This window comes from Macaca thibetana, chromosome 7 (assembly GCF_024542745.1).
Source record: "Macaca thibetana thibetana isolate TM-01 chromosome 7, ASM2454274v1, whole genome shotgun sequence".
In the NCBI taxonomy this organism is placed as follows: domain Eukaryota; kingdom Metazoa; phylum Chordata; class Mammalia; order Primates; family Cercopithecidae; genus Macaca; species Macaca thibetana.
Genome location: NC_065584.1, coordinates 71,042,176 through 71,069,438, shown reverse-complemented (window position 1 = coordinate 71,069,438; position 27,263 = coordinate 71,042,176). Strand labels below are relative to the sequence as shown.

Sequence of the window (27,263 nt, the reverse complement as noted above, 5' to 3'; positions counted from 1 at the left end):
AAACTTATTTGATTATGGGGTTTCCATTTAAAAACAAAATGGTAACTAATTAGCAGCATCAGCCAAATGATTCCAATACTATCTAACCCAGCAGATCACCCACTAGCTCAGTTTCCTTCTAATATTTAGATTTTCATATTTAGTTACCAATTGTGGGCCAAATTGCACTCTAACTTTCCTCGTTGTACTTTCATTGACTGCACCCAATCTGAAAAGCATGGAAGAATAAGTGGATTGGGATGAGACTTAAATATTTTTGCTTTAATTTTTACATGAAGAGATAGCCTGATGATTTTTATATTTACCTATGAGAGTATTCTATAATGGTTATGGGAAATGGAATCAAATTTCTGTTTAAAAAGTTGTTAAAAGGTTTAATTAAAAAAGCAGATCCTTGGCTGGGCACAGTGGCTCATGCCTGTAATCCCAGCACTTTGGGAGGCCAAGGAGGGTGGATCACGAGGTCAGAAGTTCAAGACCAGCTGGCCAATATGGTGAAACCCTGTCTCTACTAATAATACAAAAATTAGCCAGTCATGGTGATGCAGGCCTGTAGTCCCAGCTACTTGGGAGGCTGAGGTAGAAGAATCCCTTGAACCCGGGAGGTGGAGGTTGCAGTGAGCAGAGATGGTGCCACTACACTCCAGTCTGGGCGACAGAGCGAGACTCCATCTCAAAAATAACAAATACATAATTAAATAAATAAGGAGATCCTAAGTGAAATAAGCCAAATACAGAAAGAAAAATATCATATGATCACTTATATATAGAATCCAAAACAAAAAAGGTCAAATATGCATGTAGATAGAATAAAACAGTGGTTACCAGGGGTGATGCGAGGAGCAGGGAGAGATGAGGAGATGCAGGTCGAAGTGTGCAAAGCGTCAGCAGGATGAACAAGCCTAGAGATCTAATGTCCAACATGAGGACTAGAGTTAATAAAATCGTATTGTACTGTTTTAGGGAGTTTTGTTAAATAAGCAAATTTTAGCTGCTCTTGCCACACACAAAAATAGTCACTATGTGAGATGATAGATATGTTAATCTGCTTCTCTGTAGTCACCATTTTATTATCTATTTGTATCCCATAACATCATGTTGCCAACATCAAATATATCTAATAAAATATATTTTAAAATACAAAAAAATGTTAAAAAGAGAGAGAGAAGATCCTTGGTATAAATGAAGCTTCCAGGCACCACTCTGGGGCACTGAATCCTTACTCTCTGAGAGCCCAGTACTACCAACAAATCACTGAGATGACCTGTGACAGCCCAAGTTATTTTTTCTGGAGTTCTTCCAACTGACTACTGACCATACCTGGCTCTGATTAGCTCATGAGATCACAGGCAGGATTTTAGGCAGCAGGCATTGTTCCCTGGGTAAATACCACTAAGAGTACGGCCAGTGGGTACAGGCTTGGGTGTGTCAGTGGATTTCCTCCATCTCTAAGGCCAAAGAAGAGTTCTAGGCACAGCATGTCAAAGGAAAGCACGCTCCACATGCATTCCTATGGAAAGGTGAACGGGTTGCATTTGAAAGCCAATGGAATATGGGTGTTGCACCGGATTTCATCACATGGCTGGAAAGCAAACCGGATGAGACTGCACAATGGAGTGAGTGTCCATATCTGGGCCTTCAGAAAAACACTGCTTTGTTTAAAAAAAGGGGACCCAGTTGCTCCACTAAGGTAGGAAAATATGCTTGTTCTTCAGGAAATGAAGATCATCCATACTTTTCATTACTCAAATGAGGTCTTGAAGCATTTTCATACATTTGAAAAATTTAAAAATCAGAGAAAAACCTTCCTTTTATTTGAGAACAAAATGTAAGTGAAAGGAGAAGAATCAAGCTGAAAAAGTCCACATTTATAGTTCTCTTAGCTTAGACATTTCACAAATTCATCATTACAGTTTGTTTTAATAGGGCATGATTATGAACAAAAAAGATACCCAGATATAATTAGAGTCTATCCAGAGTGTATGTTGGATGAACAGGTCTATTTGCAAACAACCGGTGAGTGGAGAAGAATTTGCCATCAACAACCCCTCCCAGACACCGAACCACAAAGCTATGTCAATATCAAATTGCTATTCAATAGCTAGCCCTGGAGGAGCACGGCGCCCTGCAGGTGATGAAACGCTGACGCTGTGCCTTGCCCCTGCACTGATGGCAGAGCTGGGAAGAAAGAAGGTGACAGTGCTGTGGCCACATGGGTTATGACTCAGGAAAGACTGGCAACAAAGAGGAGGCTTTGCTTCTTCATGGTCTCATAAACACTTTTCTTTTGCTTTTCCCTTGAGCTTCTTAATTATCCAGATTTCTTTATCCCAATGAAAACAGTATGGTTGACTAGAAAGAGACATCTACGTTAATGTTCAGTTTCTTAGAGCTAACTTTTTTGGGCTTTATTTTCTCTACCCTATAAAACGTGGATAAAGCCACCAACCTTATAAAGAGAGATTTGAAATATCAACTGAGTGTGAGCATCAGAAAAAATTGAAGGGTTCACAGTGGCGACAACTGGGATAGGGTTAGAGGGAGATGTTGGCAAAAATAAACTAATTTTTCTTTATATAGCTCTGTCTTACTTGATTTGTTAAAAAAGTATTATGTTAATAATTCACAAAATTATATAAATATTTAAAAAAATCAAATAAAAGGAAAAAGTCACATAAGGCAAATTGCAGAGTGTCTGATATATAGTAGATATTCTGTAAATGGTAGCTATTATCATTACTTCAAAGTCTTGATTCTGAAAACAAAAATCTAGGGTTCCTGGCACAGTTGAATGGAAGACACATCTATTTTCTATAAATGATAATAGAGAGACAACTTGGCTGCTGCTTTAGATATTATTGAAAGATAACTATAGGAACGGATTCATATGCATAATTTTCTTTTCTGCCCACAGGAATCATAGACTGGAAAGAAATAATTTCTGTGCTGAATTATTGCCAGGCAGTGTTTTACACAGTAATGCAGGAAAAATTTGAACTTAACCCAATACATCATCATGAATGTTGACATGCCCTTGAAGCTGGCTTCTCCCAATATCTGTAAACAGAGCCACACGCTCACTCTCTGTATAACTCAACTTCTCTCTCTCTCAAAAGAGATGATCACAAAACAAAGCCCTTCAATTTACTTTATCAACATAAAGTTGACTGTATGTAATATAATAAGTTTAAACATTTGTTGATTTTCCATGGAGAACATACTTGCTAAACTTTGTTATATCATACATGATCTAATTGGTCGCTATCAGATTATTAAGTTCCCAGGATAAAGTGTGAAGAACTATATTTATTGGTGTTATCCCAAACCAGAACCAAACCCTGAGCTAATTTTTAAAAAAATTCCTGTCTTTAAAGATTTTACCATCAGTTACACATTTGTTATCTGTTCGTTGATCCTTAAAATTATAATCAGAGCAAGATAGAACACTAAGTATTTCTTTCTTGGGCTGAACATCTTTGAAGACTAAATGGAGGTGAAACAGGCTTTTGCAATTTCCTATAGGTTTAGTTTCATATTTGGGGTGAGAATGATTATGTTCATATGTAACACAGATAAAAAATGACAGACTAGAAGGAAAACCTGTGCCCCAGCCACACATCAGAGGCAAATCCTATAGACCTCAAGGGAAGGAAAACATAACCCTTTAGCCAAATAATAACTTTGAAGTAGATTTCAAAGTGGAGAGGAAAACTGGGAAACAATTCACACAAGATTTTGCTTCTGGGGAGAAATTCACATTTTTCCAGGCTAGCAGAGAGCATGCCAGCCAAACACCACTTGGCTTAGCACAACTAATAGGGGACTTCTAGATCTTATAAATATACAGATAAAAACCAATGCAGCCAGTTTGGGGAGGTCCTGTAAGGACAGCAAGCTACAAAGTCACATTGGCAAGACTGGGTGTGCAAACCATCTCCAATAGGGAAATCCTTGGGCAAGCTTAGTCCCAAGCCAAAGAGACAACAGATCAGAACAACTCATTGCCTGGGTTTAGTTTGAAGGATGGGGGGAAATTTGGGTCTATCCCAATTTTATCCACACACGTTTTTACACCCAGTGAACCAAACCAGAGCATGACAAAGCTATGATTACTTTGCTCCCCACAGAAGGTCAAGCATATTTAAATTACAGACTGGTTTCCTTTATTCACTGTGAAGTTTAAGCTACTGGCCAAGACTCTGGTATTAGAATTGGAGGAAGTGTGGCAGGGATTATAGTCTTTGACTAATACGGTGGTAATTTAAGAAGTGTAGGCAAGATAAGCACACCTATTAAAATAGTTATACATAAGCTGGAAGTATATGAGGGCAGTATCAGGAACTAAATTCACCACATTTTAAATTCACATTATTTATTTATTTAATTAATTTTTATTTTTTATTTTTTTTATTATACTTTAAGTTCTAGGGTACATGTGCACAACGTGCAGGTTTGTTACATATGTATACATGTGCCATGTTGGTGTGCTGCACCCATTAATTCATTGTTTACATTAGGTATATCTCCTAATACTATCCCTCCCCCCTCCCCTCACCCCACAACAGGTCCCGGTGTGTGATGTTCCCCTTCCTGTGCCCAAGTGTTCTCATTGCTCAATTCCCACCTATGAGTGAGGACATGCAGTGTTTGTTTTTTTTGTCCTTGCGATAGTTTGATGAGAATGATGGTTTCCAGCTTCATCCATGTCCGTACAAAGGACATGAACTCATCCTTTTTTATGGCTGCATAGTATTCCATGGTGTGTATGTGCCACATTTTCTTAATCCAGTCTATCATTGATGGGCATTTGGGTTGGTTCCAAGTCTTTGCTATTGTAAATTCACATTTTTTAAAAACAGTTTATGGTTAAACTAGGTGAGAGGCATATTTTGTGGGTAACATACTTCTGACTGGGTAGAGGATCAGAAGGGAGAGCCCAGGGCAGCTGGAGCAGGCACAGTACCTGTCGTTCTTGATGGGAACTCCACTTGCAGCTCCAGGACTCCAGTTCCTATCATTCGGCTGCCATGAACCTAACAGAAGGAACTTTTGCTCTATGCCAGTGCTGCACTTGGATCCTGGCTACAGGGCACCATTCTTGCCTTCTGCCAGCCAGGCCAATCCCACATGGCAAAGGGACATCCACCTACAGCCCACACCTTCTTCTAGACCATGCTCTCTGCACCTGGAACTGTAGCAGTTCCTTTGTTCCATCTCTATCTCTCCCCTTACACAGAAGACTTTCAGTATTATATTAAGTATCATATTGGCTACTGTTGTCCTTGGCTGTCCTCTGCTGTCCTCTGCTGCAGTGCCCCTCTCAGCTGCAGCAACTTCTTGCTGAAAGTTGTTTGGAAATTTCATGTTTAAAAGATCCCACTGACTCACCACCTTAGGCTGTAGAAATAGGAAAATCCAAAATACATTGTGTAGGACACCAGGGTGGTTTATGTCCAAGACATTAGGGCAGACAGGCTGAACAGTAGACACGCTTCCTGAGAAATTCTCCCAATTGGCAGGACAAGAGCTACCTATCTGCAAAATAAGCATCTGCAGGGTACCTGCTTTGCTTTCCTTAAAGGTGTTGTCAAGCCAGTTGGCCATTCTGCGTGTAGCCCATCCATTTGGTGTTCCACCGCAACTAGTAGCTGACTGAAAAGGCTGAAAATGAGCTAAGTTCATAACCTTCCATGTGAAGTGATTAAGAAGGCTTAATTGAGAATTCATGTTAACTTTACACAGCTATTCCAGAGGAAGAAATCTCTTGATTGTGGTAGAATTCTTCCCAAAGTGGCCTCAAATGTTTTTAGTTTCATCTCTAACTTCTGCTGCTAAGTGCTAGTTATTTACAGTAAACAGATATCCAGCTACTGCTATTTATGATAATGGGCTCTTATCTGAGTTTAAAGACCTTATCAACAGGTATTGTAAGCAGGCTGCCAGTCCATATGCCTTCATAAGGAATTCAGGCTGAATGGATGGCCCTGGCATCTGATAATGACCTAAGGCACACTGAGGGAGAAGACCGTTGCTCAGTGAGCTCTGTTGGTGCCCCAAACAGGAGTCAGCTGTGACTGCTCAATATTAATTGGGGCAATAGCTCAAAATAAATCTGTCTCTACTTAAACTTACGGATTTGTAAGATCATCTTGCATCTAACAATAGTTATCATTGGTTGAATGCCTACCATTTTCCAGGCTCTGTGTTAAGGCCTTTGTGTATATTAACACATTAAAATTATCATAACAATCATGTAGTAATAATAATGACTAACATTTACTGAACCATCACTGCATGCCAGGCCATACTGACAGATTTATGTAGTCTCATCTATTTGACTGTTTGACATGGCTATTACTATTATTTTTTTCCTAACAAATGAGGAAACTGGGCTAGGGTCAGGGTAGGAAACGTGAGGCTGTCACATAGTCAATAACTGAGATCTCCCTCCAGGTCTTGTGCTTCCAACCACTACACAAATGGCTTGCTGTAAGGAGATGGACTGATCACTACCATTTTACCAATGAGGGAACTGCATGTACGCTGTTCAAGGCCACACTATGGGATAATGGTAAAAAGTGTAATGAGAACTTTGTTGTGTCTCTCCCCACAAGATTGTTCTTCCTGTTCTACACAGCTCTGATTGTATATGCTCTTCAGTAATTGGCAAACAAAGTTTAAACTCTGTTAGAAATTACAGAGTAGGAAAAAATATGGGTTCTGCTCCTATAAATGAAATCATGGCACCTGAATTACGCAAGGTTGAGCTCCAAGATAGGCCAGCAAGTCATTCCCACCTGATCAGCTGAGAAGGTCTTCCCTGAAGGCAGGGCTTGATCTTGGCAGAGCCATTAGAAGCATTTCCTTTGGATAACATACTTTTCTTTAAACTGTTCTAAATTTTCTAAATTTTCTACGAAGAGCATGCATGTAAATGTTCACAGACAAAACATGAATGCATTCTCATGTTAAAACATTCAACATCACAAAGCCCTTCTCTTAAACTCTCACCTTCTCCTCCTCTATTCCAATCTCCTCTCCAGAGGTATGAATTTTAGTATGAGTTCCTATAGACCTGAACTACTCTATACGAAAGTTACTACCCACAGGTTGGAAGTTACTACCCACATGTGGCCATTGAGCACCTGAAATGTCCTAGCTGAGATGTGCTGTTAGCATAAAATATACACCAGATTTTTAAATTTAGTATAAAGGAAGAATGTAAATATCTCATATAATTTTTATATCAATTACACATTGAAATGAGAAATTACAGACAGTAAAAAGATCAGTGGTTGCCAGGGATTAAGTGGGGTGGGGAGGGATGAATAGGCAGAACACAGGATTTTCAGGGCGGTGAAATTACTCTGTATGATACTATAATGATGAATATATGTCATTACACATTTGTTCAAACTCATAGAGGTACAGCACCAAGAGTGAGCCATAATGTAAACTATGGACTTGGGTGAGAACGACATGTTAATGTAGGTTCATCAATTAAAACAAATGGACTGCTCTGGTGAGGGATGTTGATCATGGGGAAGATGATGCAGGTGTGGGGGCATGGGGTTCATAGGAAGTTTCTACCTCTTGCTCAATTTTGCTGTGCACCTAAAATTGCTCTAAAAATAGTCTTAAGAAAAATGAATATACTGGGTTAAATAAAATACATTATTAAATTAATTTCACCTGTTTCTTTTCATTTTTTAAATGTAGCTGCTAAAAATGTGGCTCACATATTTCTATTAGACAGCACCGCTCTAGAGTCTAGATCATTTTTGGTGTACTTATACATGCATATTTAAGAAACATATATATATTTTGGTGCTTTGTAACATAAATATGCATTACTTTTAGGCTTGTATTAATTTTTTTAAGTCAAATTTTTAAAGGCAGTGGACATTACATTAATTCTTTTCTTCTTCATTTCTCTTCCTCCTCTTCTTCCTCTTCCTCCACATCTCCCTTTTATACTTAACAACCCACAAAGCCTTAGAGTGAAGAAAGCAAGAATTATTCCTGGTCATACACATGCCGAGGTGAGCATACCTAATATTTGAGTTAAATCAACACAGGCACAGGTTAACTAAAGGGTATCTATTCCCTTGTTGGATGAAAGAAGGAGCTAGTCAATGAAGAAGGCTTCGGCATTATTGAGTCCTAGCCAAAAGACCTATAAGATACTAGCAAAAATGACTAGCAATTATTTTCTAAATAACTAGATCCAAATGTTCTATTCTTATCATATCATCTCTTTTTCTCAGACATTTTCTACAATAGGCACAATTCCATTACTGTCTATTGAGGAAAAGCACCTATTGCTTCAGTTCGATGAACATTGCCCATAATGTGCCGCATCAGAACACCTTCTCATTTCAGCTACTGAATTCTGCTAGCTGCTGTAAATAAATGCTGATGCATGTTACCTACATAATTACTACTTTGCTAAATTCTAACTAAAGTCACTTTTAAAATATTTTATAATGCATCTAATTGATTTTATTCTAAGTAAATACCTGATAATGTCCAGTTCAGTGGATAATGCAAAAGAAATGACCCCAAACAAGCTCCTGCTATCCCCTGCCCACTGCTTTAAAAAATGGCTAAACATACGTAATTTACACTGACTGCATTTGTGTAAGTGATGAACTGGTGGCATGTACACATGCAGCACATTCTTTTGTTGGGCAGGAAGGGTGTTTATTGTGTTCTAGCAAGTCATTAGCACATGCAAAACATTAGCAGCTCTTACTTGGCCTCAGTGCAGAGCCTCCTTGAGGGCAACGGAGAGAAAAAGAACATTAGCATGAGTCAAGGTGCCCTGATAACTCATAATTTTCATTCCTGTGAGTGCCCCTTGATGTTCTGTCCCATTTGAGTCCTTTTGGTTACATGCTGCCTAGATAGAGAACTGCAACTCAAATCCTGTTTATTCCTTTGCCTACTCATTGCTGCTTCAAGACAAGATTCCCAAGGGGTAAGATGGAATACCGGACAGGGATCTCTGCAATATTCTTCTAGCTGGTAATTCTCCCATTCCAACAAACCAAGTTTTCCTTAAGCAGATTCCATGGGAACTGTTTTAAATGTTCCATATAATAAGACATTTAAAAAATGTTTATTTTCCCCTCCCCCATTCCTTACCATCTTTTTCTTTTATTCAAGAAAGAATAAAGAGAAACAAAAACTAGAATACAGAGATTTTCAACTTTTTATAAGGTGCTGTATATCACTGTATTTAAGACAATCTTTTGAAATGTAAAAAAAATTCCCCCTGAATTAGGATTGACCTCATCTGAGTAGATACCATCTGCTGTAACAGCCCAACCCTGTCCCCTCAGGTCTTGGCAGCTAAAGGTGAGTAGGGCCCCCCTCCTTTCCCATACGCCTGCCTGAGAAACTGCCAGGAAGCTCTCAGGCAGCATCAGCAGCAGGCAGGAAGTGGGGTGGGAGTGAAGGGTCTCCACCCATTAGCAGCTGCTTACGCAGTAGGCAGGGGAACTTTCCTACAGAAAGATCCAGGTCAGCAGATACTCCAAACCAATTTCTACCACATGCTACCCAGTTGTGGAATTAAATTAAAATGTTAAGAAGAAACCTCGGATGCCAATCCCCTTGTTTTCCTCCTACCTTGTGCCTGAAAAGAATAAAACAAGAACAGTTGGATTTGGCAGTTGAAAGGGAATTCTTAGGTAACTGGAAGGAAGAGAAGGCAGCACACACCAAGGAACGCTGTCTGCACGAAACGTCATGTACCAATGATGAAAGGTCAAGACCCATCATTGTCCAAGCGCTCATTCAGATTCAACCAAAGGACAAGTTTGACAGATTATCCGAATCTTTCAGGGCGGGTGGTGGGTGTAGTGGGGAAAGGATTGAGGTCATTTTTATAAAAAGACTCAGTTTTTTTTTAAAAAAGCAAAATAATGTTATCACCTCAGTGGTTTAGCTATAGTCCATTCTAGAGCAATTGAAAAGAAGTTTTGCCAGCAGCTGGGAGAATATTTCCGAATAAGTCATTTCAGATTACATTAGAGCTCTAAAATAAAAATGAATAAACAAGTGTTTGTCCATTAGATCTCAGTGCATTTTTGTTAACACTTTACTTGCAGGAGATATTTGATGTTTTCTTATGCTATTTCCTTAACAGTGATTTACTATGGCTTTAATAAGTGGATAAAAGTTGGGTCCATTGTTTCACATGCATACTTAAAAATAAGTTTTTATGGCCAGGCGTGGTGGCTCATGCCTATAATCCCAGCACTTTGGAAGGCCAAGGCAGGTGGATCACCTGAAGTCAGGAGTTCGAGACCAGCCTGACCAACATGGAGAAACCCTGTCTCTACAAAAAATATACAAAATTAGCTGGGCATGGTGATGCATGCCTGTAATCCCAGCTACTTGGGAGGCTGAGGCAGGAGAATAGCTTGAACCCTGGAGGTGGAGGTTGCGGTGAGCCGAGATCGTACCATTGCACTCCAGTCTGGGCAACAAGAGCAAAACTCTATCTCAAAATACATAAATAAGTAAATAAGTTTTTACATGCCTTCAACAATAGAAAAACATTAAATGGTTACCTCTGCAAATGTGTTCCGATTTGCTTGCAAGCCAACTTTTACTACCTCAAAAGGGTTAACTACAACGGCTTCTGTTAGTCCAGATCCCAATCCAGCAATGGCGAATGTCTAGAAAAAGTAAATCAATCAATACTTTGAAACAAGTTATCATGTGTATGGGGTTAAACATCCTATTCATTACGCTATGCAGCTGAACATTATAAAGAGAATGGAGAAACCTACATAAATGCACCATATTCCATTACTAAACAGCTTTAGTTCTTGATTAGATGCTGACAATTCATGAAGAAGAAATTATAGAAGCCACAAACCACATCCTAACAATTTCAAAATAAAATGTCAAAGCCCCATCAACAACGACTTTTTCTTTCAACAAAAAGCAAGGTTGCTTTACTGATTTAAAGGTGGATACTAAAACATCTGCACATATAACAATTAAGAAAATTTGAATTGTAAAAGGAGAGCTTCATTTTTAAACATCTACTTAAATTCCTTTATTGGGCATATAAGAAATTCAAGGAGCAGAACCACAAATAAACTGTTTCTAAAAAGCTAAATTTCAGGTAACAACATAGCTGGAAACATTTAACCCTATGTTCATATTTTTAGAGTCACTATTCTGGACTATTAACAAACAAACATTATTTTTTATTCATCTTTTCCCTATTTTAAAAAACACTGGCAATTAACGCAGTCTTCTAAACCTAAAAGCTGAGATCAGAAATGGCTAGATGTGCACCCACAGTCCCAGCTGCTTGGGAGCTGAAGTGGGAGGATCACTTGAGCCTAAGAGTTCAAGGCTGCAGTGAGCTATGATTGAACAACTGTACTCCAACCTGAACGACAGGGTGAGATCCTGTCTCAAAAAAAAAAAAAAAAAAAAAAAAAAAAAAAAAAAAAAAAAAAAAGAGAAGAAGAAGAAGAAGAGGAAGAAGAAGAAAAGAAAAGAAGGACAAAGACAAAGAAATGACTAGATTATTCTGAAGGGCTCAAATAAAATCTAGAAAACTTATCAAAAGGTGACTGTATGTCAAGTTCTTGTTCGGTATCTGTTAAGAATTTCTGCAATAGGAAAGAACAATTTCCTAGAATTTACCTCTAGGTAGAATACTTATGTGTTTTCCAGAAAATCTGTATCAAAAATAAACACAATTAAAACATACACACACAAGACAGAACAAAATGAAACAAAGCCCCAATCTCCAAAACAGATGCTTGAAAAAAAGTAGTTATTTAGTGCTGAACCTCCAATTCCAGGACAAGAGGCAGTACTGTAGACAACAAAGAGAAGAATAAAACCATTGAAGAGTAAATAACAGATAACTCTTGGCAATGGGCTCTAATATCTTCTAAAAAGGAGAGGAAGGAGGGAGAAAGGAATATTTTCTAAAAGAGAGGAAGGAGGGAGAAAGAAATGTTGTGTAACCTTAGAAAGGGAGGCACAAAGGCAGGATCCAGAGGCAGGAGGTCTGGGTTTAGGTCCAATTCTAGCACTTATTGGCTGTGTGACTAGAGCTGTAACACACAGTAGCTTGTGCAGAGACAAAGGTGCCCAACCAAGGATGCTTGGAGGCCAGAATCCAGCTTGCCCCTCACTTGCTAAGAGAAGCCCTGGAGAGGCATCCGTTGGGAGAAGGGGCACCTTTTCATTATTCACACAAAGGTGCCATGGGTGCTAGTTGTGGCTCTATTGTATACATCGCTGAATCTCTGATGAGCCACAGTTTTCTCATCTGTAAAATGGAGATAATAATAACTAATTTCCCTGCTTATAAAGTTATTTTAAGGCTCAAAATAATGTGTGAAACCATTTCATAGAGTGTAATGCAAACACCATTGGTCTTGTTGCACATAAAAAAGGAAGAACGGGCTGGGGCAATGGCTCACGCCTGTAATCCCAGCACTTTGGGAGGCCAAGTTGGGTGGATCACCTGAGGTCAGAAGTTCAAGACCAGCCTGGCCAACACAGTGAAACCCCATCTCTACTAAAAATACAAAAATTAACTGGGCTTGGTGGTGTATACCTGTAATCCTAGCTACTAGGGAGGCTGAAGCAGGAGAATCACTGGAACCTGGCAGGCAGAGGTTGCAGTGAGCTATCATGACACTGCACTCTAGCCTGAGCGACAGATTGAGACTCCGTAAAAAAAAAAGAAAGAGAGAAAGAAAGAAAGAAGAAAGAAAAAAAGAAAGAAAGAAAGAAAGAAAGGGAAAGAAAGAAATCGCATACAGATTCTAGGAGAGAGAGAGACTCATTGATGATGTTTCCATTTTATCTCCCTTCATTACAGTTTTAAGCATATGTGTATAGGGTAACTGATCAAATATTTTATTTATTTATCTCAGACTTCCATCATGGAAGCCAGAAGTGGAAAAAAAATACTAGTCCCAAACTCTTTTGACTGGGAAAGCTAAAATCCAGATGTCCAGGTTTTTATTACTTACTATATGCGATCTTCCAAGTAATTCACTTTTTTGTTCTTCTATAAAATTCAGCTACATTTGCTGTCAGAACTAGTGTTCAGCAGTCCCTTGTCAAAATAATTGATCAGATAGCAGCAGATCATGTTACATAGGTTGTTCCAGAAACCTACATTTACTGTTGGGTTTCCAGCCTCCTAGGCTTTTCATGTGAGAGCACCAGGGGACACTTAACAGCTGTTTAAATGTCTAGCCATATCAAAAAAAGTAACTGAAATAAATGAGCTCAAGAAAAGAGAAGAACTGTACACAGTTGGCATGCATTTGTTTATAGTAGCTGCAGTGACCAAACGCTTTTCTGTTTCAATTCTCAAGAGTCCAAAGACCTACAGTCTCTCACATGGTACCAATGTTTGACACAAGAACAGCCAGCTGGCCCTCTGGAGACCATCTTTTATTGTTTCTCACTAGGAAATTTTTAATTCTCTTTTTGCCAAGCTGTTTCCAAATTTAAGAATGATATTAAGAGAAGATGCCAAAGAATTAAAAGGAAAAAATCCTAGCTAGTTTCAAGATTCATGGTATCACTGCTCCCTCCTCTCTAGGAGGCCATGTCTCCCAGCCACCTTGTATAGGCAAGGACTGTACAAGACATTGCTTTGTCATAACAAAAAGTGATGCTATTAGGTTTCCTAACAGGATCTTTCCTAGAAAAGGGGCATGTATGATTTTTTAAAAATAACAGATACTTCTTCTTGGACAGTCTATTTGAGAATTTGAGAATACAAATTCTCAAATATTGTCCATTTTAGTGGGCAAATGAGGGCATTTTCCTAGAGACTGGAGTACACTGCCAATTGGAAGGCCAATGCAGATTTTGTTTTGCTTTTCTTTGCGGACTTGGAAGGAGAAGTTAATGCATTTACTCTCTTGGGGGCTCTTGTTGCACACACATTTGTAGAACCCATTTGGTCAATACAATTAACTCCTGTGAAAAGCAGGAAAGTCACCAAGAAGGAGGGGAATGGCATAGGGAAATGTTCAAATCACCAAGTGAATTTTGTGTGATACATGAGATATGTCGTTGTACTATCACATTTCTCCTTAGTTGAGTTGTTTACAGTCATTCCTATAAAAGTCCCTTCAGTCTGCATCTGACCACAGAATGATTTCATCCCAAGGGATCTGAAGTCTTACATTTACTACAGCTGGTGCAAAAGCTGGAAAAGTGACCTGGCACTTGGCATGTTGACTTTTGCATAGATATATGCAGTATGTATGTAAACATATGCATGTCTTGGTTTAAAAAGAGTCTTTGATAAATGTACTCTTTATTTCATGTTCTTGACCATATCTCATATGGGGCCTTTCCAGACATATCATTATTATCATAAATTCATCACTGGGAGCTATAAAATAGCCAAATTGTGAGTTATTAGGAAGATGGCTTTCAACAAGTAGCTGAACATTGAATAACTTGAATTCATATTTTAGTAGCTGGGCTTGGGAATCAAAAGAGTTTTTGTTTCTAGATTTTGCTTTATGAAATAACACATACATTTAAGTATAATAAATACTCTCACTTACCAATGCTGGTGACAGTGACACATATCCCAGCAATTTCTTGTACTGCTCAAAGGTGAAAAACTGTGAAACAAAACCAAACTCACAGATTTATAACAATTTTCCTGCAACAAACTCTTTAATTGACTCAAATTTCTTTAGTAAATCATTATGTTAACCAGCATTTCAAAAAATGATAAACTATCTAATACAGTTTTTAATCCTGTCTCGGGTAGTTGCTATTGGAACTTTCTTTAACATTCACAGTTTCAAATGCAGTTATAATAACCTACAGAAGAGCTGATGAAATCCTTTAGAGCAGTAAATGAACCATACAACTTCCATTTACCATGACCATTTTCAGTTTCCCCAGACATCAATAGACTTCTCTCTTATGGCAGTGATTCAACATTATAGGCCTAGAGACCTGACATCTTTGGTCTCCTATGTTTTCTCTATGAACTGCTTTCCCAGTGAAAGCCCAATTTTCTAACACACTTGTAAAAGACATCCACTTTTCAGTGTTAACTTGCATTTCTATTTTGGTATCTCCCCACTGCTCCATGGAATTGAAAACACTAAATAATTATGAAGATGCCACGATAAACTAGGGAAGAACCCAATGAGGTTATCTAGTCCATCCCCTGCCATAAAGCAAGACTGTCCTCAACCTGAACGAAGAAAGCAAGCTGCTAATTCCTTCCTTCAAAACTGATGGTGATGATGATGGTGAAGGTATTTTTGGTTTCTTCAGTAGATAATGTTTAGTATAATTTTCTCTGCAAACAAATTTCAGTGGAGGCGAATCTAATCAATTGCTTCATATAATACATTTCCCCCCTTTTTTCTTCCTGTATTCTACTTTTTGAGCAACAACTCTGCTTGAACATGTTTTGCTCCTGGGTAGCACGTTCAGGTAGCTGTCAACACCACTGATAAGGCACGTTTTTAGGTCCTGCTCGAGTCTGATTCTCAAGACCCCAAAAATGGTATGGGTATTATATGGTCCCCAATATTTTCTACTCCATTACTTTATAGCCCAGTAAAATGGGGCTAGAAAGCAAAACCAGATTTCAGAGCCAAAAATACTCTGTTGTTAGGAAGAAGTAGCTCCTTATAGATGGCTTCAATGAGTGTTTGGGCAGCCCAAGAATCATTTTACTACCTGATAAATTTTGATTCTTTTCAACACTCAGGAACTACTTTTGTACCATGGTCTTTTAAATGCACTATGAATATAGCGTTTTCTAGAACAGGGATTCATTCATTCACTCATTTAATAATGTTATTAGAGACCTTCTATTCTAGGTACCGGGGATGCAATGGTAAACAAAGAGAAACCTCTGCCTACTTGAGCTAACATTCTAGTGGCTAGTGAAAGCCCTGAAACTACCCTGGTGTTAAAATAGTACTCAACAGCGACCACCTGGGACCACCGCATTTTTGATGAAACCATTAACCACTAGAAACCATTAACCATGGAAGGAAAAGTGTTATAATCTTAGGTTTTAAAAATAATTTATTTTTCTTCATTTTTATGATCATCATCATCATCACTTTGAGAATCACGTTGCTGGCATTTTGAAGTCAGCAGTCCTAGAGCTGAATCCGGGTTATGCTGTTTAGCTGTGAAAGCACAGGAAAGCTGCTTAACCTTTCTAACTCTCAAGACCTCAAAACTTACCTTTTAGATTATCATTAAGTAAGATAATTTAAGTAAGATTCCCTGACAGGACTGGTACAAGTGAGACTTTTGAAAAATCTTAGTTTTTATTCCCTGTAACTTTGGTAACCTAGGTTACCAAAGGAATCATAGAGGCCTTAAGTATATGAGCACTCCTCTCAATGCCCTGGGGCTGCTGAAGCTTTCCGGTCTGGCTGGTGGGAGCAGGCACTATTCCCAGCTGCATGTGACTGCTAAGCACTGTTCCCTCGAAGCCTTTTGGGTGATTCTTTCCCAGGCATTGGTAGTTTCCTCCCAGGCATGCACTGGTCAATACTCAGCTGAAAACTTGGAGAGGTCCTTCTACAGATCTCAGTTCTATCTCTGTGCAGGCTGCTCTTCCCTGGTACTCTGTCCTGTGGACTTTGGCTGCCCTGCTCTCCCCTGGCTTTCAGCTCCTACCCAACCCAGGGAGTCCCCTGGGCTCTGCCTCAGTTTCCCCTCCCTGTCCCAGGGCCTGAAAGTATCCCAAGGCAGTAAGCTGTGGCATCACAGGGCTCATTTCATTTGTTTTCCATTTCTCATGTATTTCGAGCCTTCATCATCTGATGTCCAGTGTCTTGAAAACTGTTATTTCATACTGGTCCCTGTTACTCTGTCTCCACCAGGAGTGGAAGTCTTGGCCCTCCAGATACTCTGAATAGTAGATGTGGGAATTTTCTCTCTATGTATATTTCTTTGTTTCTTTCTTTAAGTTTTCTTTGTTTCTTTTTATACATGTTTCCTTTATTCATCTAATATCAACTGAACATCTACTATGTGTAGATACTGTGATTGGGATAGGTATACCGTAGTGAACAAATTAGCCTTCATAGTTTATAATCCCTTGTGAATTTAGTTAGCATAAGGAAGTCCTTGAGAAAACTGCACATGGGAAAAGTGGTATTTCTGCATGTGTGAAGCTCAAGACTGGACCCTGAAGCCTGAACCACGGTGCCACCCATCTCTGAGGGATCAGCTGGTCTCTCTGAAGTCTTCATTTCCTTTTGCTAACTACAATACTAACTCTGTCTAATTTGTGAAAGGAGAAGTTACACTTATTTAGCATCAGTAAGTCTTATTATTTTAATGATAAAGCTCATTTCAAAGAATAAAGTACATAAAACTTAAGATTGTCTGTTTCTGATTATGGTAATGATTTTAACTAAAGTGTCAGTACCAAAGAAAACACACACACACACACACACACACACACACACACACACATATACACCCCACAGTCTCTGAATATTTTTTTTCTGAAGTAAACTTTGATGACATACAATGAAGCAGTTTATGATGTATGAAATCGTTACAATCAGGTGATTGCTTTCCTCACAAATCCTATGATAAATATCTATAAAATGAATGTTTTCATAAATTGTGTTGAAAAACTAGTGCTATCCATCTGGCAAAGATACACTTAACTCCAAGTTATACTTAAAAAGCCAACATACTTACCATATGTCTCAATAATTTTAAGGTAAAATCTACTTGAAACAAGATGTCTGGGACACATACACCATATTCATTTGCCCAAAAGTTCATCTGTTAACCATTGTTCTGGCACAGAGCATTGCTTTTGTAAAATAGGAACTAACTCTGTTTTATAAAGCTCAACTTTTTTTTTCTGTAAAAGATTGCTCAATGGTGATAAGTCTTAATCTCCTTAAAGTTTAAATTGTCTCCAACACATAATATTACGAAAAAATATTCCAGGAAAAACTCTAATTGTAGTTTACTTTGTTTATACATGTAAATCACTGAACAGATGAATATATTATTCCATGCACACAAAGCGACTTTCCTTTTGAACAGGAACTCTGCTCTATTTGTTTACTTGGGCAATCTTTTATCAAGTAAAGTCATTTCATAATCCAATTCAGCTCTTTTGTGTACTTTGGTGAACTTATTCCAGATTCTCTACTGTGATCCAGATCCTTATAACAAAATTTGTATTGCTATAAGATCACTATAAAATCACAAAACCTATACCAACAAAGAGGGTGAATTTATAGAGAAGGTATGTTCTAAAGCTTTGTTTTCCAAATTCTAGATTTGAATTCAATCCTATTGCCATTTTGACATAATATAAAGGTTGGATGTTCATGTATATATGTGGGTAATTTTATCATAATTTTTAACCCAGTCACCCTCTTGAACTTACTGAGTAAAAGTATATGAACTGTTCCTTCTTGCCTTTCAGGAGTACTGAGAATACAAATCGAGTAATGTATGTGGAAAAAAAAGCCTTATATTGCTTGGAAAGTCAGTCTTTAAGTTTAGGTTATCATTATTATGGAAGGACAAAGCCTTATTTGGTGATATCAATGGTGCAGGGTGGGGGGTGGGGGGGCGCAATGCCTGCCAGAGTCACTATGATCAAGACTTTTGTCTGAGAGAAGACAGTAGTCAGATTGAGTTCTTTTGCCCCTGGATGTTCTGCCATATCTTCCTGCTCCTCTTCAGATACTGAACTAGCAAGTAGTACATAAACCTCTACAGTTATGTGGTTAAGTAAATGGAAATCAGGGTAGTGGAAGTAATAATTTTTGTAAGAACCAGAATAGAGAATTTTAAAAGAGGAGACTAAGGGGGAAAATGAAGTTGGCATGCAAAATAAATACGTTATATGAGAATCATATATAAAGAAATATGGTATATTTGTTTACTCTGTTCATGAAATGGGAATGATTCAGGGAGAAAGGCTTTTTCTCCTCTCCTCTTTCCTCTTCCCTCTGTCTCTCTTTCTTTAATAATTATTTCTCCAAAGGAAAATTTCTGAGTTGCTTTGAAGAAAGGTCCAAGCTATTTTGTGGTTTGATTACTAGAATTTCATTCACCATGTTGTTTTTTAGAATGGAATGCTTTTACCTGATTAAAAAAATCTACAAATTGATCTACATATTTGAGAGACTGGCCAAGTCTAATTATAATAAAAATTATGCTATAATTTCTGCATTAAAATTTTTAATGCTTTATATGTAAGTCATTTTAATGTCTTAGAGTTTGTTGTGCTGAAGCTGTTACTGCACCCTACTTTTTCTTGGTGCAAATGCATGCAATGCTTACCTTCACTGCTCTTTTTGGGGTTTCAGCCAAGATAGGTGGCAGAATTCCCTTGTAAAAACCAAACAACCTGTTTGAGAAATAAAAGATTTCCCATGAGTAAAGAAATTAAGAAACCCGTATTTCTGTCTTTGTTTAGATAAAGCAACTAATCCTAAAGTATTCCGGATCATTCAACATATCACACCAATCATGAAGTCTTCCTTTCATTCTAAATAAAGAAATAAATTCTATGTCTCTTAGCATTATGATATTCAGAAGGTGAATACGTGATACTGAGATGGGAATCCCTTAGATAAGTTGCTAAGCATGACCATTAGTTGTACCTTAACGATGAAGCTGACTTCCTTACTCTAAGGGCTCTTGAGTTTACTTCTCAGTTGTGTGGCAGGTAGCTTCAAGCTATCTACAGTCCTGCATTTCCTCCCTTGTGGTAACCAAACGAGGTTAGGATTATTCCTGAACCCATTAGACTGTACATTTCTGAGGCTAAGGAGGTGATAAAATTTTCAATTTTAGCTTTACTCATACAAGGGAACTAACAAGCTCTGTGGGTATGGTACTATGACTTCCAGCCCCGTCCTGAATTAGTCATAATTTTTAAGCTTCCTTAATGGAGGTGGAAGAAGGTCACAGAGGGCCGGCTATAGGACTATGTATTGCCAACAGATGAACTGTCAGACTCCCTTGCTGATATGCAAAATCACAGGGCATGAGCCAGTTTTCTTTGCCAATGTTGATAGGCAACATAGTCAGATATTTTTAGAAAAAAAGCAAGAATGAGTGACATATGATTAGATTTACAAGTCACCATTTATTTCTTATGGTTTTAGAATTCAAAATTTTAAATTCCTTTGTCTTGGAATCTTCATATATATGCCATATCTTACTTCAAATCTTAAAATATATAAATAGAAGAGAATATTATGCATTATTCTCTGAGTAATCACTTTTCCTGATTAGTCCATAAGTGACTACAGAGAAGGGCAGAGCTCAACATGTCCCTAATTTAGGATATCCAGCTAACAAGGGGCTGCAGCCTCTCTGATTGACCCCCTCAAGCTTCACTCCAACTCCCTTAAACTAGGTCCACTTCTAGCTGTGCTTCTGGGAACAAGAAGTTGAGAATTTATTCAGGTGACCCCATTGTGCCACCCAAACCAACATGGCGAACTCTTGTTCTCCTTCAATTCACTGGCTTATACAGTACCTTTTGGTGAGGGGACTAAAGCACTTGCCTGCTTTACTCAATTCATGGGCTTACACAGAAACTTGAGGGCTGTGCACCTTTGGGGTTCTTATCACAAAACCCTTTTTTTTTTGAGATGGAGTCTCGCTCTGTCGCCCAGGCTGGAGTGCAGTGGCCGGATCTCAGCTCACTGCAAGCTCCGCCTCCCGGGTTTACGCCATTCTCTTGCCTCAGCCTGCCGAGTAGCTGGGACTACAGGCGCCCGCCACCTCGCCCGGCTAGTTTTTTGTATTTTTTAGTGGAAACGGGGTTTCACCATGTTAGCCAGGATGGTCTCGATCTCCTGACCTCGTGATCCGCCCGTCTCGGCCTCCCAAAGTGCTGGGATTACAGGCTTGAGCCACTGCGCCCGGCCACAAAACCCTTTTTTTAATGTAACCAGGACACAAACATTTGTTAAGCTTATGGATGTCATAAAGAGGAATAAAGGGATCAAATGATTCCCTGATATGGGCTTACTCTGTCCACGATTTTTGACTTAATGGATAGTGCTAGCATTAGGAATAGGAAGTAAATCAGATATGTGATTTGGAGAGCTATGGCAATTCATGAGTTGTCCCCACCCCTTTTCCATTCCAATTTGAACTACTGATGCCTGAAATTCTCACATCAACACAAATTTCTTCTAGCAACTAATAACATTTAAATACTTTTCTCATTTAAATTTCATTATAATCACTATGTAATTTTTGGCATAGAGTGACTAAGCATAGGTTGGTTTTCCCAAAACATAAACTTGATTTTCCTGAACAGAAGTTCTATATATATAATGAAACTGTTATTATTTCTGTTCTTTTTGTTTGATCTTTCCCCATCTGGAAGACTATGCCTGATTATTGTAGGAAAAAAAATAAAGAGAAACACTCACATAAGTAAAGCTTTTAAAACAGAGTGTCCAGATCAACAGAGGAACTTGAAATCCCACACTACAGAGAACAGTTATAGGAAGAACAGTTGCTTCAACTGGAGAAGAATGATCTTAGGGAGAAATCTGGTGAATGTGATGGATCTTTTGAAAGGTGTGTGTGAAGGAAAGATATTACACTTTTCTCTTTGTTTCCAGGTGGTAGAACTTCCAACAGGTGGAAGCAACAAGAAAAGACACATATTTGGCCCAGGTGGAGCTTAACACAATGAAGTACTTCTAATAGTCAGAACTGTCTAAACATAGAATGAGCTCTCCTGAAAAGTGGTGAGTTCCCCTTTGGTATGTGATCAAGCAGTCTGGATGGCCACTTGTCATGAATACCAGTGACTGGGAGGTACACGGAAAATCCATGCATTTGATGACCCTCAAGTCTGGTCTGTTTCAATCCTCAGATTCTGTTATTCTGAGAAAAAGTACAAGAAGACATGGGCAAGCACTTCTCTGAAGAGAGAGAATCTGCCATACTTTAGACTTTTGCATCAAATCTTACATGGCTTCTCTGGAAGAGGACTAAAGTCTTATAAGTACACAGAAGGTCCTCATTTTAAAAGTGATGGGGGAAAATATTAAAAAGAGGTGTGATGCAGGAGAGAAGAGGCAGCTGGGAGAAGCATAAGGATTTAATATGAAAAGAGCTGGGAGGTCCAGAGCCCTCTGCTTTGTATTGATGATGCTTCATTGATGTGCCCTCCTTCCCTTCTCTCTGCTCAGCTACTTTCATGTGTGATCGTTCCCCTCCTCCCATACCACCATCCTGAGCTTCCAAACTGAGAATGAGCAATTTTAACAAGAAGTTCTCAAAGACAATAGGCAGCCTTTGTTGGTAAATGGAAGCTAGGACTACCTACCTCCTTGCATTGCTTTTACCTTATATCCATGCAATACAGGACATCTATGGAACAGTCAGGTCAGCACTGCTTCTGCTTAGGACAGCCCCATCAAGTTGTTTTAATCACGTTAGTACAATATGATACTACTTATAGGCAGGGGTTGACTGAGCGCCTCACCCAGATGGGTTCAAATGGCATTCTACTTCTTTGCCTGAGTTAATTTGATCCAAGCTAGACCTAGCCTAGGATTTTGGAAATGGAACAGGATCAGTCTTGCTCTGTTTGGTGAAAACTGTAACATAGAAATCTAGGATTTCAATGGCAGTCATGCTTTCAGTCATTTGGAGAAAGTCAATCTACAGTGATAAAAAAGAAAGAAGCCACCGTTTAGGGAGGCACAGAAGCAAGAAGGAGAAGCTCTGGTTCTGTGAGTGTGGCCCTGCTTCCAGAATTCTTTAAGCCTAATTACATCTTGGCCTTTCTTGAATATTGGTATTTACCTCTGCCTTTGATTCTATGAGATGCTCAGTAACATTTCCAGTAAATTCTTTTTTACCTAAATAAGTTTGAGTTGCATTCATTATTTATAACCCAGAACCCTTGATCCAGAACGTAAGCATCATAGCCCCTCTAGCCAAAGTGGCTGCTGTAGAACCTCCACGCCGTGTCCAATCATAGGAAGAGCTTCACTCTCAGTTAAAATTGGCCCTTGAGCCGACCAGAAGAGTCATATATAAAATGCGGGTAAGAGCATGTAGCTAAGGGCTCAAGCTGATAGCTATTCTTGACTAGATAATTATTGAAAGTTTTCCCAATGCAAAATATTATATGACATTTCTAAAAACCAAAAAGGAGTTGTGATGTTTTATGAAGCAGATACTTTTTTTTTTCCCTGCAAAATAATTGATGTTTATATTCACATGCACTGTCCATTCTGCCTTCATGTGGTTTTGGCTTGCTGTGCAGAGCCTACAACTTACCAGGACCATAATCCAGGAAGTTAAGAGATTGGTGACACCCATTGTTAACATGTGTCATCCCGCTTACGTCACAAGCAGCCAAGAGCTGCTTTCAGTCTACTTGCTGGATGAATGGATTGTGGGATTCTAAACGTTTATGTAGCAGCAAAGGCAGTTCTCTCTGACATGACAACAAAGGCACCACTCTACTCTAAAGTTTTGACTCACATGGAGCCATTGATACTTCTAAAAGGTGCGAGTTTGATTTTAACTAGCCTATGTAAAAAAGTATTATCTTGTATGTTTATGGATTTTTGTAAATATTATTGTAAGTAAAAATAGACAAATCTGTTGAAAGTTTAGTATGTAATAGCCTTTGTGTTAAGAATAAAAACATGTAGGTATATGCACACATAGTAATCTCAATCAACTTTCACAACAATTCTTTAAAATATTTATAATTATTTTTCTCATTTTGCTGGTGAGGACTACTGTCATGTCAATGCCAAATAAGATACAGCAACATAAATCAAGTTCTTTTATGTCCTTGACCACTAGGCTATACAGTATAGCTTTTTTTTTAAAAAAAAAGAAAAAAACAACTATTTTAATAAAAGCTTTTGAAAAATTATTTATGTTGCAACAATACCTTGTCATTTCTTATTTTAGAAGGAAGCAGAAAATGCCATGAAAAACAGGTCTCTGTTCCAATTTCTATTCAATTCTATTTTAAAGTAATATGAAATACTATATAACTGATAGAACTGGTTTAAGATGAATAAGATCATTTTTGTGAAAATTGTTGGTTGTTTTAGAATGAGAAAAAAATGAACCATAGGATAAACTTTTTCCTCCGCAAGCCAGACTTTTGCCCTTAAGAGGCACACCAGGAGGCTGGGCTCAGTAGCTCACATCTGTAATCCCAGCAGCTCAGGAAGCCGAGGTGGGTGGATCACTTGAGGTCAGGAGTTCGAGACCAGCCTGACTAACATGGTGAAACCCCTTCTCTACTAAAAATACAAAAATTAACCAGGTGTGGTAGTGCATGCATGTAGTCCCAGCTACTTGGGAGGCTGAGGCAGGAGAATCACTTGAACCCGGGAGGTGGAGGTTACAGTAAGCCGAGATCGTGCCACTGTGCTCCAGCCTGACAACAGAGCAAGACTCTGTCTAAAAAAAAAAAAAAAAAAAAAAAAAAAAAAGGACGCACACCAGGATAATTTTGTCAATGTGGGATAATGTTCGTTACTGACCCAACAGATATATGCCCCTCACTTGCTCCTCAGAGTATAAGTGATCCCCATACTCCATGCTTAAGGAGGAGAGTCCTACTCCAGCCAAGGGGATAAAGCAGAATTGTTCAAGCCCATCATGGTGGGCTCATTCCTTTGCTAGTGAGAGGGTCAGGCATGGGCATATGACTGAAGCCTAGCCCAAGAGACAAGAGGGAATAGTGTGCTGGCAGGCTTGGATTTCCAGTCTAAGGCAAAGAAGCCCATAGGAAGAAAAGTCCTGTCTTCTTTGCTAGGTGTTTCCTAACTGTGTGAGATGCCTGTGGACTGCCGCCGAGTGAGACATCATTGCTCCCAAGCTAAGGATGGCCAAGGATAAAGATGCAAGGGACCTGGACCTCGATGACATTGTTGGGCTTCTTAAGTAACCAATGCTGGCATTCTACCTCCAGATTTCTGATGATGTAAAATTAAGAATAAACCTTTACTATTTGAGCTGCTTTTAATGATGTCTTCTGTTAACCTGCTGCTAAAAATATGCTGACACAAATTACCTTTAGCACATCCCTTTCTGAACAAAAAGCCTTAAATTGAAATTCTTAAAATCATAACTATATTAAAGATAATTGTTAAATCTTAAGCAATGTGTTTTTAAGGAAGATGTGAGAACTATTCTTAAGAAATGGTTTCAACAAACCCACAGTCAATATCATACTGAATGGGCAAAAACTGGAAAAATTCCCTTTGAAAACTGGCACAAGATAGGGATGCCCTCTCTTACCACTCCTATTCAACATAGTGTTGGAAGTTCTGGCTAGGGCAATCAGGCAAGGGAAAGAAATAAAGGGTATTCAGATAGGAAAAGAAGAAGTCAAATTGTCCCTGTTTGTAGATGACATGATTGTATATTTAGAAAACCCCATTGTCTCAGCCCAAAATCTCCTTAAGCTGATAAGCAACTTCAGCAAAGTCTCAGGATACAAAATTAATGTGCAAAAATCACAAGCATTCTTATACGCCAGTAACAGACAAACAGAGAGCCAAATCATGAATGAACTTCCATTCACAATTGCTTCAAAGAGAATGAAATACCTAGGAATCCAACTTACTAGGGATGTAAAGGACCTCTTCAAGGAGAACTACAAACCACTGCTCAGTGAAATAAAAGAGGACACAAACAAATGGAAGAACATAGCATGCTCATGGATAGGAAGAATCAATATCGTGAAAATGGCCATACTGCCCAAGGTAATTTATAGATTCAATGCCATCCCCATCAAGCTACCAATGAGTTTCTTCACAGAATTGGAAAAAACTACTTTAAAGTTCATATGGCACCAAAAAAGAGCCTGCATTGCCAAGACAATCCTAAGTCAAAAGAACAAAGCTGGAGGCATCACGCTATCTGACTTCAAACTATACTACAAGGCTACAGTAACCAAAACAGCATGGTACTGGTACCAAAACAGAGATATAGACCAATGGAACAGAACAGAGTCCTCAGAAATAATACCACACATCTACAGCCATCTGATCTTTGACAAACCTGAGAAAAACAAGAAATGGGGAAAGGATTCCCTATTTAATAAATGGTGCTGGGAAAATTGGCTAGCCATAAGTAGAAAGCTGAAATTGGATCCTTTCCTTACTCCTTATACGAAAATTAATTCAAGATGGATTAGAGACTTAAATGTTAGACCTAATACCATAAAAACCCTAGAAGAAAACCTAGGTAATACCATTCAGGACATAGGCATGGGCAAGGACTTCATATCTAAAACACCAAAAGCAACGGCAACAAAAGCCAAAATTGACAAATGGGATCTAATTAAACTAAAGAGCTTCTGCACAGCAAAAGAAACTACCATCAGAGTGAACAGGCAACCTACAGAATGGGAGAAAATTTTTGCAATCTACTCATCTGACAAAGGGCTAATATCCAGAACCTACAAAGAACTCAAACAAATTTACAAGAAAAAAACAAACAACCCCATCAAAAAGTGGGCAAAGGATATGAACAGACACTTCTCAAAAGAAGACATTCATACAGCCAACAGACACATGAAAAAATGCTCATCATCACTGGCCATCAGAGAAATGCAAATCAAAACCACAATGAGATACCATCTCATACCAGTTAGAATGGCGATCATTAAAAAGTCAGGAAACAACAGGTGCTGGAGAGGATGTGGAGAAATAGGAACACTTTTACACTGTTGGTGGGATTGTAAACTAGTTCAACCATTACGGAAAACAGTATGGCGATTCCTCAAGGATCTAGAACTAGAAGTACCATATGACCCAGCCGTCCCATTACTGGGTATATACCCAAAGGATTATAAATCATGCTGCTATAAAGACACATGCACATGTATGTTTATTGCGGCACTATTCACAATAGCAAAGACTTGGAATCAACCCAAATGTCCATCAGTGACAGACTGGATTAAGAAAATGTGGCACATATACACCATGGAATACTATGCAGCCATCAAAAAGGATGAGTTTGTGTCCTTTGTAAGGACATGAATGCAGCTGGAAACCATCATTCTCAGCAAACTATCACAAGAACAGAAAACCAAACACCGCACGTTCTCACTCATAGGTGGGAACTGAACAATGAGATAACTTGGACTCGGGAATGGGAACATCACACACTGGGGCCTATCACAGGGAGGGGGGAGGGGGGAGGGATTGCATTGGGAGTTATACCTGATGTAAATGACGAGT

The 27,263-nt window shown here is 38.7% G+C and overlaps 1 protein-coding gene across 1 annotated transcript in view; it reads right to left on the bottom strand.

Moving 5' to 3' along the window:
* SLC25A21 (solute carrier family 25 member 21) overlaps nt 1-27,263 on the bottom strand; it is a 506,446-nt gene that overhangs the window by 36,007 nt on the left and 443,176 nt on the right. Inside the window, exons 4-6 of the mRNA XM_050799224.1 lie at nt 19,339-19,405; nt 14,589-14,648; nt 10,581-10,688 (exon numbers count right to left, since the gene is read on the bottom strand). Of these exons, the coding sequence (XP_050655181.1) occupies nt 10,581-10,688; nt 14,589-14,648; nt 19,339-19,405 (235 nt within the window). The remainder of the gene's footprint in view (nt 1-10,580; nt 10,689-14,588; nt 14,649-19,338; nt 19,406-27,263) is intronic.